Raw genomic sequence first — 14953 nt, forward strand, 5'->3', positions numbered from 1 at the left:
AAAAATGACAATTGTGCATAAACTAATTTACTTATGCAGTACCATACCAATCATATTACCAAATAATTATTTTATAGAGCTAGAAAAAACGACATTCATCTGGAAGAACAAAAGGTCAAGTATATCAAGTGAATTAATAAAAAAAAATGCAAAGAAAAGTAGCCTAGCAGGACTAGATCTAAAACTGTATTATAAAATGGTTATCACCAAAACTGTCTGGTATTGACTAAGAAATAGCAGTGGTGGATCAGTGGAATAGACTAGGTACACAAGACACCTTAAATGACCGTAGTACCCTAATATTTGATTAAACCAAAGAACACACCCCTGGGTTAAGAACTCAACTATTTAACAAAAACAGTTGAGGAAACTAATAAACTAGATATCGACTAGCATCTTACACCATATACCAAGATTAAGTTAAAATGGGTACATGATTTAGACATAAAGGGTAATACAGGCAGATTAGGAGAGCCAATAATAGTTTACCCGACAGCTCTACAGAGAAGGGAAGACCTTATGACCAAACGAGATAGGAAACATTATGAAATGTTCAATAGATAATTTTGATTATATTAAATTAAAATGTTTTTGCACAAATGAAACCAGTGTAACCAAGATTAGAAGGAAAGTAGAAAGTCAAACTTGTAAGAATGTAAGCCATTTCCCAGTTGATAAATGGTCAGAGGATACGAACAGGCAGTTTTCAGACAAAGTGATCAGAACTATATATAGTCATGTGAAAATGCTGTAAATCACAATTGATTAGAGAAATGCAAATTAAAATAACTCAGAGGTACCACCTCAAACCTGTCAGATTGGCTAATATGACAGAAAAAAGAAAACAACTGTTGGAGGAGATGTGGGACAATTGGGACACTAATGCATTGTTGATGGAGTTGTGTGTGAATTGATCCACCCATTCTGGAGAGCAATATAGAACTATGCCCAAAGGGCAACCAAACTATGCATATCCTTGGATTCTGCAGTAGCACTACTAGGTTTGTATCCCAAAGAGATCATAAAAAGGAAAAGGATCTACATGCCCAAAAATATTTTAGCGGTTGTTTTTGTGGTGGCCAAAAATTGAGAATTGAGGGGATGCCCATCAGTTGAGGAATGGTTGAATATGCTTTGGTATATATGATTGTAATGGAATACTGTTGTGCAATAAGAAATGATGAGCCTGTGGATTTTAGAAAAACCCTGAAAAATTTACATGAACCATTGCAAAGTGAAGTGAGCAGAACCAGTAGAACATTATATATAGTAACAGCAGCATTGTGTGATGAACAACTAGAAATGGCTAACTCTTAGCAATACAGTGACCCAAGACAACTAAAAAAGATTCATGATGGAAAATATTATGTACATCCACAGAAAGAACTGATGAACCCTGAATGTTGATCAGTGCATACTATTTTTATTTTCTTAATTTTGGGTTTTTTTTTTCCTTTTGGTCTGTTTCTTCTTTCACAACATGACTGTTATGGATATATGTTTTACATAATTGCACATATGTAATCCATACCAAATTGCTTACCACTTTAGGAAGAAGGGAGGGGAGAAAAGGAGAAAAAAAATTGGAACTCAAAATTTTGTAAAAATGAATGTTAAAAATTGTTTTTACATATAATTACAAAAAATACTATTTTAAAAAGTTGTGAATTATCATAAATCTAAGTGCTTCCTAATGTCAGTGCCACAGCACCTATGAACAGTATGTTAAAAAGTGCCTAGCTTCTGGGTTCTTCACAAAAGGACAGACTGCACAAAGTACTTTACTTTTGCCAAATTGCTCAGCTCTGTTCATGTGTCATGTTTCCTTCTGTGATGTGATAACTTCTGGTTACTTGGAATCATTTAATCAGCCGAGTACCTAGTATGAGTCAGTAATGGCTTAATAAATTATCTGTAACAAACCCAGGTTAAAAACACAGTTACTGTCACGTTGTAAGGGAGTCAAATTCCAAAATGCTAAGACATTCAGTTCAAGGGTCAAATTTGGTCATGTGATAAGGGATTCAGTTGGAGGCAGCAGCACTTGACATTTCCCCTACTGAAGAAAGTTCTTAGTTCTCCATTGTGCCCAACCATAAACAAAGGATTGTTATTGCTAAACATAACTGTGTAAAGTTAATTGTGGCTCATTTTTGATGAAATAAAGTAAAAAAAGATGAAGTATTCATAAATGCTAGATCATTTAACTCAGTAGAGCCTGTACAAATTATTTGTTATCCCCTTCAGCCTTAGTGAGTGTTGAACACTTTCCTATTTAGTATAAATAATTATCCCACAAAGCTAAATATCTGAATTCATAGTTCATTTCACCAAAATTATGACAGGTCTTATGCCCAGAAAGCTATAAAAATGTGCATACCCTTTGACCCATCAATACCACTTCTAGGGCTGTATCCCCAAGAGATCATAAACATGGGAAAAGGACCCCCATGTACAAAAATATTTATAGCACCTCTCTTTTTGGTGGCCAAGAACTGGAAATCGAGGGGACACCCTTCCATTGGGGAATGGCTGAAGAAGTTGTGGTATTTGAATGTAATGGAACACTATTATGCTGTTAGAAATGACAAACAGGCAGACTTCAGAAAAACCTGGAAAGATTTATATGAACTGATTCTGAGTGAAATGAGAGGAACTAGGAGACCATTATACACAGTAACAGCCACAGTATATGAGCAGTGCAAGGTCCTAAAACATTTCCAAAGGTCATGATGCAAAATGCTATCCACATCGAGAGAAAGAACTATGTAATCAGAATGCAGAATGAAGGAGACTGTTTTATCTTCTCTTTTGTTACGTTTGGTTTTGTTTAGCTTTTCTTATGGTTTTTCCTAGTTTGTTTTAATTCTTACGTGCAACATGAGTAACATGAAAATGTATTTAACAAGAACGTATGTGTAGAGCCCATATAAGATTGCATGCCTTCTTGGGGAAAAGAGGGAGAAAATTTAAAACTTGTGGAAATGATTGTTGAAAATTGAAAACAAATAAAATTGGAAAATTAAAAAAAGAAAAAAATATGACAATTCTTTTTGTGATGCCATGGTTCCAATAGTGATAGGTATCAGTGACATTCCTGGGACTAGAACTGTGGCCTTGTATCTGAGACCAGTGCTTTTTATTATACCATTCACTTTCCCTTTAACAGATATTCTCCAGTTTCTTGGTTCTAGATCACCTTTTTTTCCTTTTAGAATTACATGTTTACACATGCTAGATGCTAGTGGAGATACATAGATAAGTAAAATATAGTCTCTACTCTTAAAGAAATTATAGTTAAATAAGGGGGATAAGTCACATACACAGTTTGCCATCACACATGATGATATAAATTCTATGTGCATTTGAAATAAAGACTAATTATTTGCAAGGATTATTTAGTGTGAAAAGTCATTTCTTGGGAAAGGCTTTAATGTAGAAGGTGTCATTTAGCAGGATCTTATAATCCTAGATTTAGAGCTAGGAGCAAGCTTAGAGGCCTCAGCGTTTTCAGATAGAGGAATAGCAGCCTAGAAAGAGGAGGTGATTTGCCAAAGATCACATGGGTTAGGTAAGTAGCATAGTTTGAACCCAGGTCCTCTGACTCCAAACCTAGGGACCCAGGAAGGAACTTAGAGGACATAGGTAGTATAAAAATACAGAAGGTAGAGGTATGGTGGAAAACCTTTGGTAAAGTTAAGTAGAGCTTAAGCCTGAAAATAAACAGCAACAATGTTTAAGGCTCCTGAGGTTTCTATTTGTCACGGTACAAGTCGGTGTTTTTTCTCTCTGTTGTTTCTTTTCCTGATTTAGTCAAGTGACTAAATACTATGTGTTACTAATGTAAGAAAATCAATGGCAAAAACCATACCTAGTGAATGTTGAACTTGTGCTTGGTGTCGAGAAGACTGTTCTCAAGCTTCATAAGGAGGTTTAGTGGTACAGTATTAGAGTTAGGTGGATGCAATCCAAGAAACAGTGGATGAAGCCAGAGAGATACATATGACCATTTTGGAAAGGCTTAATGTGGAGGGGTGAACAGCAGAATCAGTCGGTAAACATTTATTAAGGGCCTGCTGTGTACCAGGCACTGTGACAAAAGGAGCTCACAGGATAATGGGGAGACAGTATGCAAACAAATTTATACAAAGCAAGTTAGATACAGGATAAATGAGAAATAATAGAAGAAAAGAAGGCACTGGAATTAAGAGGGGTTGGGAAAGGATTCTTGTAGAAGGTAGGATTTTAGTTGAAATTTAAAGGAAGCCAAGAAGCCACTTTCCTTGGAAAGTGGAAATCTCAAAAAATAAGCAAGTAAATTTTGACTTTTTGAGCAGAGAGGATAAAAGAGGCAGAGGGGGAGGGAAGAGGAGAGCATGCCAGGTCTGATAAAAACAAAGTATATTGATGAGGATAATTTGAGGGACTATATAAGGAGATAAAGGAATTTGAAATTGAGGCGAGTTCTGCATGAGACATCTAGTCTTTATTAATACCTACCTTGTAAAAGCTTAAGGAAGAGGCCTTGAGTTTCTTCTAGATCTAGTTCTTAGTTGTACTTACTCTAAGAGGCCTGTGCAGGGGCCCAGCTCAATCGCTGATTCAGTCAGCAAGCATCACTGTGTATCATGCATAGTGTTAGGCACTGGGGATGCAAGGACAAAGAATGAAACAATCCATGCTTTCGTTCTAATGGGGGAGGCGACAAGAAGAGATTTATGTGTATGCATCATAAATGTACAGTGAATTAATACTAATATATACAAGGTAGCTATGGAGGTAGGAATGGCAAGATTTGTGAATTGATTGAATGTATGGTGTTGAGGAGTCAAAGACAATGCCAAGATTCTGAACATGGGACCTGAAAGGATGGTGGTATCTTCAGCAGAAATAAGGAAATTTAGAGAGGGAAAAGATGATATTTGTTATAGACATAATGAGTTTCAAATGTTTCCAGGAAATCATTTTTTAAATTAATTTATTTGTTTTCAGTTTTCAACAGTCACTTTCATAAAAGTTTTGAATTTTCTCCTCCTCCTTCCCCAAGACAGCATGTAATTTTATATGAGTTCTACACATACATTCTTATTAAACACGTTTTCACATTAGTCATGCTGCATATAAGAATTAAAATGAATGGAGAAACCATGAGAAAAACCAAAACCAAACAAAACATAACAAAAGAGAAAGTAATCTGCTTCATTCTGCATTCCTACTCTATAGTTCTTTCTCTGGAAGTGGATGGCATTTTGCATCATGAGTCCTTTGGAACTTTCTTAGGTCCTTGCATTGCTGTGAAAGGCTAAGGTCTATCAGAAACAATCCTCAAACGCTGTGTATAATGTTCTCCTGTTTCTGCTCCCTTCACTCTGCATCAGTTCATATAAGTCTTTCCAGGTTTTTCTGGTCGGTCTGTTTGTCATTTCTTATAACACAGTAGTATTCCATTACATTCATATACCACAACTTGTTCAGCCATGCCCCAATGGATGGACATCCCCTTGATTTCCAGTTCTTGGCCACCACAAAAAGAGCTGCTATAAATATTTTTTGTACATGTGGGTCTCTTCTCCATTTTAATGATTTCTTTGTGATACAGTCCTAGAAGTGGTATTGCTAGGTCAAAGGTCATTTTTTGTTAAACAATTTTTTTCATGCAATGAAAATATCTTTTCTTTTCCTTCCTATTCCCTTGCCTCCCTATCCCCCCAAAGGAAAAACAGAACCCCTGTATGTAGTTAAACAGAACAAATTCCCATATTGGTGATGTCCAAAAGAAATATACTTCACTTTGCACCCTGAGACTATCACTGTCAGGAAATGGGCATCATGTTTCTTCTACCATGAGCTCTCTGCCATCATGGCTGGTCAGTTAATTGATTAGCATTCCTCCTTCTTTCAGAATTACTTGTTTTTACAGTATTACTGTATAAATTGTTTCAGAACATCCATTTGGGATCGTCTGACTCCAGTGGGCACTTGGTGATGCAGTGTAGAAATTCAGAGGAGAGACTGGGACTGCAGGTCATTTATTATGGTGATGACAACCACAAATAAAAACTGACATTTATATAGTGCTTCACAAATACGATTTATCCTCACGACAGCCTTTTGAGGTTGTTTCATTTCCATTTTATGGATGAGGAAAGGTAAACAGAAGTTAAGCCCAGGGTTACATAACGTCCAGTGCTGGATTGGAACTCAGATCTTCTGGACTTCAGATCTGATGCTTTTATCTATAGCACCACCCAGCTGCCAAAGTGATATATCTGAGGTTATAGTTAAACCCGTACGAACTGGTGAGTGTAGAGGGAAAAGAGAAGAGGGCCTAGGATGGAGCCTTGAGAAACACTCACAGTACCCACAGTGAGGGAGCATGATATAGATCCAACAAAGGAGACTGAGATGGAGCCATCAAGGGAAGTCTGTCTGTATCATCAGGTCGATTTGACAAAGGCTTGAGGTTAAAGTCATAGGGAAGTTAGGTTAAAGAATGGAAAGGAAGAATTCTTTAAGCAGTAGGTCTCTGGGTTGGGGGAGGTATCCAGAGGTAAATTTAGACGATGTAAAAAAAAAAATCAGTAAAATTTTTTTTGTTCTGTTTTGTTTTTCTTAAAGAAGAGCCCCAGTGGAGGGCAGTATATCTGGTTCTGTATGTGGATTTTATCTTCAGTGTATCTGTTTTACTTTAAAGTAAGCCCTACACCCCAAAATGATTTACTCAGCATACGTAATTGCCTCCTGTGTGTATAACGTAATGCTGAACACCAAAGAAAATTCATTAGTTAGATAAAACATGATCTCTCAGTTTTTAAACTTAGAGCTATAGTTATGTGATATTGTATGTATAAATACATTAGTGATGCCTGAGAGAGAAGGTTATTAATGAGAGGCAAAGAAGACTTTGTGGAAGGGGTGGCATTTGAGTTGAGTTTTAAAGGACAAGTAGTATTTTACTGGTTAAAAAGGGAAGGGGGGATGGCACAGTCTAGGCACAGAAGGGCCTGAACAAAAGCATAAAGGTAAAGAGTCATTTTTCTCCCCGTTTGCATCATGATCTCTGAAATCACAGCAGAACTAATTCTAACTTTTCACTAACAGAGGGGAAAAGGTATAATATATTTTTTAAAAAAGGAATGAGAAATAATCCGTAATCCTTGTTTATTTCTGAAACATAAATAAAGCATTCCCTCTCTACCAGTCCTCCCGTAAGCAGCAGTTTTGGAATGGTTACAGTGGATTATGTGCAAAGCAGACCATTTACTCATTGATAACTAAGTTGACTTCATTGAAAATAAATACCACAAAAATGTTTTTGAAATTGTTTTTAACATGTAATCGAGAAAAATAGGTATATAAAAAATAAGAAATCTCTAATTGCAACAAGAAGTAACAGCTCATGTTCCTGTAACGCTTCATATTTTCCAAAGTACTTCTCTCACAGCAGCGCTCTGAAGGTCTTTGTGGTCCTTTTAGATGGATTCTGGCTAGGTTTAGTATATTGTGGCCTAAAACTGAGGATGTGGGACAAAATAACCTGAAGGAAGTTCTTTAAAAGAAGACAAACCAAGACCCCTTCTTATCGCTGCTTTTTTGTTTGTGATTCGAAGTTGTCCTCCAGAAGGACTGGACCAATCTGCAGCTTCATGAGCTGTGCCTTTGTGTACCTTTCTTATATAACTTTTCTATATTTGCCATTTTCATCTTTTGTCATCTTTGCCAATCGGATGAGTGTGAGGTGAAAATCCAGAGTTGTTTTAACTTATATTTCTCTTATTATTAGTGATTTGTAACTTTTTTATACGACTGTTTATGGCTTGCATTCATTCCTTCTTTTAAAAATTGATTGTCAAAGAAATTTATGGTTGACAAACTATGAGTTGGTTCAACCATTCTGGAAAGTAATTTAGAATTTTGTTGAGAAAGATTAAAATGCTCATTCCTTTTCACTCCAGAGACCTCACTGCTAGGCATATTGTCCAAGAAGGTCATGGATAAAAAGAAAGGCCCCACATACACTAATATATTTAGGGCAGCGATTTTTATGGTGATACAGGATTGGAAAGAAAGTAGATGCACATTGATTGGGAAATGGATAAACAAGTTGTGGTACGTGAATATAATGGGATATTATTGGTTTTAATAAATAGTGAATTTGATGAAGAGGAGAAGCACTGAAGACTTATGAACTGATGCACAGTGAAGCGAGCAGAACCAGGATGGCTATAAAAATGAATCGCCTTAACCAGCTTGCTAATTAAACAGTAACAACAACAATAGCATTTATGTAGCACTTTGAAGATTGCGAAATGTTTTTACAAATGAGTAACTGAGGCAAACAGCGTGACTTGCTCAGAGTCACCCAGCTCATAAATGTCTGAGGCCAGATTTGAACTCAGGAAGATGAGTCTTCCTGACTCCAGACCTTGGACTCCTAGCTGCCCCATTAGGAAATGGAGGTGATATAAAATCAAAATTTTGGGGGGAAAAAAAACCTGCCTGATGCCTTGACTACTTTTCTATTGTGAAATGGCTTGTGTACTTAATAGGTTTGTGTCAGTTCCCTATAAAACCTGAATTGCAGAGATATTTGCTACAAAGATTTTCCCCCAAATAACTTCTTTTCTAATTGTAGCTGAATTGATTTAATTTGTCCAAAACCTTTCAGTTTTATGTGATTGAAATGGTTCACTTTATCTTTTATAATTGCCCTGGTCCTTTTGGATGTAACAATTCTTCTCTTAGACGCAGTTATCCAAGGAACTGACTTTCTTTCATTCTTCTAGTTTTTAATGGTGTGAATTTATATTTAGTTGCAATACAGGAAAATTTTGGGATATTATTTCTAATCCCCTCAGTTTGAATGGATAATCAAAGACACTTCGAGAGGGAAGTAGTGGCGGAGGTGTCAAACGTCAGATCATTTAGTAGGCATGATAATCAGACTTTTGTTGAATCTAATGACATTTTTTGGCATCTGCATAGAGGGAAGCTATCTCTGTCTTGGGGAGGGTTGATCTTGTCTGTGATCTGATCCAGTGCCATTTACAAGACGGTGTAAGAGGTATTCTTTTCTTTTACTTGAAGGTGATCGACCTGTAAGGGTTTATGCTGATGGCATATTTGATTTATTTCACTCTGGTCATGCCCGGGCCCTGATGCAAGCAAAGAACCTATTCCCCAACACATACCTTATTGTGGGAGGTAAGAAAAGATTTTTTTACTTTTGTTCAGAAAGAGATGGTAAATACTAACTCCCTCTTCTTTTCTTTCTAATAGTGAAATGCAAAGTAGGAGCAGCTGTAATCAAGAGAATAGAATTTCTTTGCTTATTAGACAAAGATGCCACATTATTCCTTCATTTACTTTTAGCTTAAGTTTCTTGAGACATTGGAGCATCATTGATTTATTTTGTTCAGTTGGCCCAGGTTTCCATTTCTTATATTGGACCACTTGAGGTACTATAAGCAAATGTTACAGTACCATTCCACCTGTATATGTAGACACTGGTCAGTGGAGTCAGGAACAGAGCTAATTAAGTGTATTCATTTCTTTATTGTATCTACTCTGGGAAAGTTCTTAACATATAAAGTCCTTAGAATTCCTGTGGAGGGATATGCATTTACAGTTAGAAAAATGCATATCCAACCACTTTAATTCTTGGGCTTAGCTGTATATAGAAAACTGTTCAGCATGCAGAGATTGGTTCATTTTCTAAGTGGGAAAGAATACAAGCTAGGGGTTGGGCAAGCAGAAGTGATTTTGTCTTGATAACTTAATGGTGCCCACGGACTCAGTTTGCAGTGATGAGCTGACACACAATTTCAAGGGCTTCACAGTGATGAATGAAAATGAACGCTACGATGCAGTTCAGCACTGCCGCTATGTGGATGAGGTGGTGAGGAATGCCCCTTGGACACTAACACCTGAATTCCTGGCAGAGCATCGGGTAAGAGACTGGGTATATGTATCCATTCTTCATTCCCCAGCCCCTTCCACTCTCAAGAGAGGAGCACCTGGGCTTGTCCCTCCCCTCCTATGGAATAGGATAAAGAATATTTATAGATATTCACCAGAACCTCAGAACTTTCCTCAGGATCTGACGTCCAGAAACCAAAGATGGGCATAGACCTTTATATTGATTTCATTTAGCTTGGATAGGGTTTTGTTATTCATTTGGAGGTAAAAGTGTGATGAAGAGCAGAAGGTAGGGTTTTCTGTTTAGTTTAGGAGTTGAGCACTGTAATTCTTCATCCTATCTTAATTCTCATGTAAGAAGGCCATTGTTGCCAGAAAAGGTTGGTATAAAAGGTGTGAAAGCTTAATAGGGCAGGATAAAAGGCCTTGAACATGATAAATTAAGGAACATATTCTCACCAGATGTGACTTTGGGCAAGTCTTATTAGTGTCTGAGTGACCCATTGTCCTCTAATACTCTAAGTTGCAGAGTAAGGGCTGGTCTTCATAGGTAGAGGAATTTTCCTTCTTGGAAGTTCCCAACATTGATAAAATCACAAGCATAAGAAAGAAAATTATCTGCAGATGGAAAGCTATAGGAAACTACTAGATGAAGAATAGTTATGGCTGAGATGTTGTGAAACAAGATGTATGCAGGTTTTAGGGGTAGGGAGATTTGTTGGAGGTCTTTGGGAACAGATAAAATCATCTGCTTCTCCCTACCTTTTAAAAGGGTAAAGGAAAAGTAGTACATGAGATGATTTTTAGTGGTTTAAATTGAACAGATCTAGGCAAAATTAGGAAGTTGATCTTTAGTATTCTCTCATGTCACCCTTTAATTCCCCTCCCCCACACCCTTTACTTTTTTTCTTGTAACATTGGTCAGCCTGCAGTAGTTCTCATCCTTGCTCTCAGCTAGCTGTCAACTAGTTATTATTTAACTGACAAATAAGGTTCTAGGTGATATCTCCCTCTCTCCTCCCTTTTCCTTCTGGCAGCTCCATCCTTTCTTCTCAAGGAGCTGAGATTTTTCTTGATGATTCTATTTAACTGGCTGCTTTATTCTGTAAGCAGCTTCTTCAAGTCTAGAGGGACCTGGCCAGTGACCTGTGGCAGCCACTAGTCCCGTATCTTTCCCTTATTCCTCTTTAAAGGAGAGTAAACAAAGAATTTGCTTTGCCTACTCCTAAATGGTGTTCTACATCATCTGTTATTGCAAATATGAGTTACTGTCCAGTAACAAGATGAATTCTGAAATCAAAAAGCCCTTTCTGAATCAGGCTTTTGATGCTCAGCTGTAACTCTTTCATATCACCAGTAAAATAATTTTTAGTTACTATTTCACCTCATTTCATTGAATGATGAAAAGAGAGCCAGCTGATTAGAAATGAACTTATTTCTAATCCTGCATTATCAGAGACCCTTAGTTATCCAGTCCTTTATGGGACTGAGAATAGGAGAGTTTTCTCATCTTTCTTCAAAGGACCAATATGCTACTTATGGGGTTTACTAAAAGACTCACAGGCCAGACTCTATTTGTTGGGCAAAGGTGTAGGGGCAACTTTCAAGTTGGATTTCCATAATGTTTGAAGTTGTTGAAGCCAATAAATCTCACTTTTGCCAATATTCACTGATGAAGTTGTTGGAATGCTGGTTGTATAGTTTGTGAATGAATTAGGGAATGTATGAGTGTGACCAAGAGGTTGCATACTAATGTCTGACTAGTGTCCTTTCCCTAGAAAGGTTTAGTGACTCTTTTCAGATGACAGTTTTCCTGGGTTTGAAACACTTCCTTTTTTTCAGATTGACTTTGTAGCCCATGATGACATTCCCTATTCTTCTGCTGGGAGTGATGATGTTTACAAACACATCAAAGAAGCAGGTGAGTCGGTGGTGGTTTCTCAAATTGTGGGACATCAGTAGTAGCTGGAGAGGGTTTAATATACCTCTCTTTACTGAGGAGGAACCTTAGTTCCAAGACCATGACTTGTCTGTCACATACAAGTCCTGAAGTGGAGCTGAGATCCTGTGGTTCTCAACACTTTCTGCCCTTGCCTTCCTTTTGACAGCTGGTTTAATTTCAGGAAAACTTATTTGCACATATTGACTTGCTTGTGTCTCAGATCCCAAATTCTTCCTAATCCCTGTGTCCTGTAGTCTCCTCAGTTTCTACTCACAGTTCCCATTCCATAATGTTGCCTTTCCTTTCTATGGAATCATTTTCTAAGTCTGAAGATTCCCTTTTGCAACACAGAGGGGCTTGGGGTTCCCTGACTTTGCTGTAGCAATGCTATGGTTATACTGACTAGGCTTCCCTTATAAAGCAAGGAAGTCCCATCATCTGGGCTGAACAAAGTCCTATCCTCTGTATGTGTATGCTTGTTTGTGTGTGTGTGTGTGTGTGTGTGTGTGTGTGTGTGTGTGTGTGTGTTGTGGTGTTAGGTATGTTCGCGCCAACACAGAGGACAGAGGGCATATCCACATCAGACATCATCACCCGCATTGTTCGGGATTATGACGTATATGCAAGGCGGAACCTGCAACGGGGATACACTGCGAAGGAGCTCAACGTCAGCTTCATCAATGTGAGTCATAGTCCCCTGGCTCCTCCAGGGTCTTATAGACTGTGTTCTTGCCCAGGTCACCTGAACGGGGCTTGGTTTTCATGTTTCACTATGTTAGCATTCATTTAAAGCTTTTAAATGTGTATTCATTTGGCTGTAACAATGTGCTAGGGCTCAGTACGCTGATAATTATGTAGATTTAGTCTCTGCCCTCTAAAAACTTATAGTTCAGAAAATGTGCCCTAATATATAAGAATATATAGACATATTGTTATGGATAAAGTCCATACATCAGCTTGTATATAAAGAGTAAAATATTTCTGTTCATTACATGTAAAGGGAAAGTGCTTTGATATTTGGAATTTAATAACCTTTGAACAAATTTGATATTTGAAAGTTTTTTGCCTTTGAAAATAAAATCTATTTCTCTGTAGAAATCGTTCTCTTGGGAGTTTCTAATGTAATGATACTGTCATATTTATAGTGCTTCATGATCAAGTGATGTCTGTACATTATGATTCTAGATGTTAATATATTCATTTTACAAATAAAGAAGCTGAAACTAAAAGTTCAGTGATTTCCTTGGAGGTCATTTGGCTAGTTGGTCGTTGGGCCAGCATTGGACTTAAGGCCTTTACCTTTAAATTCAGTGCACTTTGCACCAGATCGGTGGTTCTCAAACTTTTTGAGCCTGGGACCCCCAATTTTTTGTTGACAGTTATTGACCCCAAAGAGCATTTGTTTATGTGTATTATTTCTATTGGTATTTACCATATTTAACATTAAAACTAATAACTTTTTAAAATGTGTGCTAATTCACTTAAAAATAATAGTAAATCCATTATATGTTAATATAAATAACATTTTTATGAAAAATATAAATTTTTCAAGACAGGAAACTTTAGTGATAAGAGTGGCATTGTTTTACATAGTTTTGCAAATCTCTTTAATGCCTGGCTTAATGGAAGACAGCCAAGTTCTCTTACGTGCTTCTGCATTCAGTCTGTTGCCATATGTTGTTTTGGTTGACATGTGAAGAATATCAAACCTCACATAGATATGTAGTTGGAAAAGGGAGAAGTATTTTAATAGGCAAATAATGTATTAGTATTATTACGAAAATAGTTTTTATCTTGGACACCCCCTGAAAAGGTCCCAAGGTCCTTGGACCATACTTGGAGAACTACTATATCAGACTATGCTGACTTTCTATCCAGCTTAATTAAGATGTCTGAATCTTCAAATCTAAAACACATTATTCAGGCAATAGATACTGGCTACTATTCAAGGAATCCTTGTATAGTTTTCTGTGAATCGAGCAGTATTTTATTCCCTCATTTTACTTAAGAGCAAATTGAATCATAGAATGAAGAAAAATCTAAATTAGTGTTATAGAGGCAGACCTAGAATTTATCACCTCTGTTTCCCAGATCAGATCTCTAAGCTGTGCAGTTGGTATTTTCTTGATAGTGTTACCAGTTGATCTTGCCATTTTCTCAACATCTCCATCAGATGATGGATGGTGTCTGAGCTACTTGTGCTTCAGGCTTGAATTTTACACCTAGAGAATCCACCTGTGTTAATTAAGTGTCTGCTTCTCTCTGGATATCTGCTGTAAGTTGTTATGGGTTCCAAGCCTACATGAAGAACTTGGTATAAGATGATCATTTAGATCATAACACATATTTATTCATATTTATCCTCTAATATAAACAAATTGGGATGTGGGATATGAATGAAGATGAGATTCTTAATACAGGAAATTATAAACAAGATATAGTAGAAACCATCTTTTCCTATTATAGCCCAGTTTAGGTGAGTATTTTTCAAAAGAGTTAATTTCCTTCTCCAGGAGAAGAAATATAACCTACAAGAACGTGTAGATAAAGTAAAGAAGAAGGTAAAAGATGTAGAGGAGAAGTCAAAGGAGTTTGTGCAGAAGGTGGAGGAGAAAAGCATTGACCTCATTCAGAAGTGGGAAGAAAAATCTCGAGAATTCATTGGAAACTTCCTGGAGATGTTTGGCCCAGAAGGAGCGCTGGTACGACCTTTCTCACTGGTTAGAGGGTATATATATCCTTTAAAGCATTTGAACAGTTTTCCTGTCACTTGAAACAATTATAGAGTACTTGAACATCTGCAACAAAAGGTTAGTCTGTTCTGCCGTCTTAAATGTTTGGTGATTGATAAAGGAAGTTGTACACCTCCTTGATAATTTCTTTGGTCTTAGATCAATATCCTTAAAAGTAAGTCTTTAACCTCATTTGACTTGCTTCAGTGTTGTTCTTATGGTCAAAAGAGGAAGAATATTAGGTAAATTCTTACTTTTAGGAAATATACCTGTATGAGCCTGAATATTAAAGAATCTACTTTGAAAAAGGAAGTGTCCTTTCCACATTATGTGACAGTGGCATATGTGATCATTTAGCAAC

General features: G+C 37.0%; 1 protein-coding gene across 4 annotated transcripts in view; it reads left to right on the top strand.

The window, feature by feature from the left end:
- The window catches only part of PCYT1A (phosphate cytidylyltransferase 1A, choline), a 100784-nt gene that overhangs the window by 80975 nt on the left and 4856 nt on the right, over positions 1 to 14953 (top strand). For all 4 annotated transcript variants that reach the window (XM_072613669.1, XM_072613672.1, XM_072613670.1 and 1 more), the window contains 5 exons: positions 9088 to 9204; positions 9798 to 9949; positions 11761 to 11839; positions 12400 to 12542; positions 14374 to 14562. In XM_072613669.1, the coding sequence (XP_072469770.1) occupies positions 9088 to 9204; positions 9798 to 9949; positions 11761 to 11839; positions 12400 to 12542; positions 14374 to 14562 (680 nt within the window). The remainder of the gene's footprint in view (positions 1 to 9087; positions 9205 to 9797; positions 9950 to 11760; positions 11840 to 12399; positions 12543 to 14373; positions 14563 to 14953) is intronic.

This window comes from Notamacropus eugenii, chromosome 5 (genome assembly GCF_028372415.1).
Source record: "Notamacropus eugenii isolate mMacEug1 chromosome 5, mMacEug1.pri_v2, whole genome shotgun sequence".
Lineage (NCBI taxonomy): Eukaryota > Metazoa > Chordata > Mammalia > Diprotodontia > Macropodidae > Notamacropus > Notamacropus eugenii.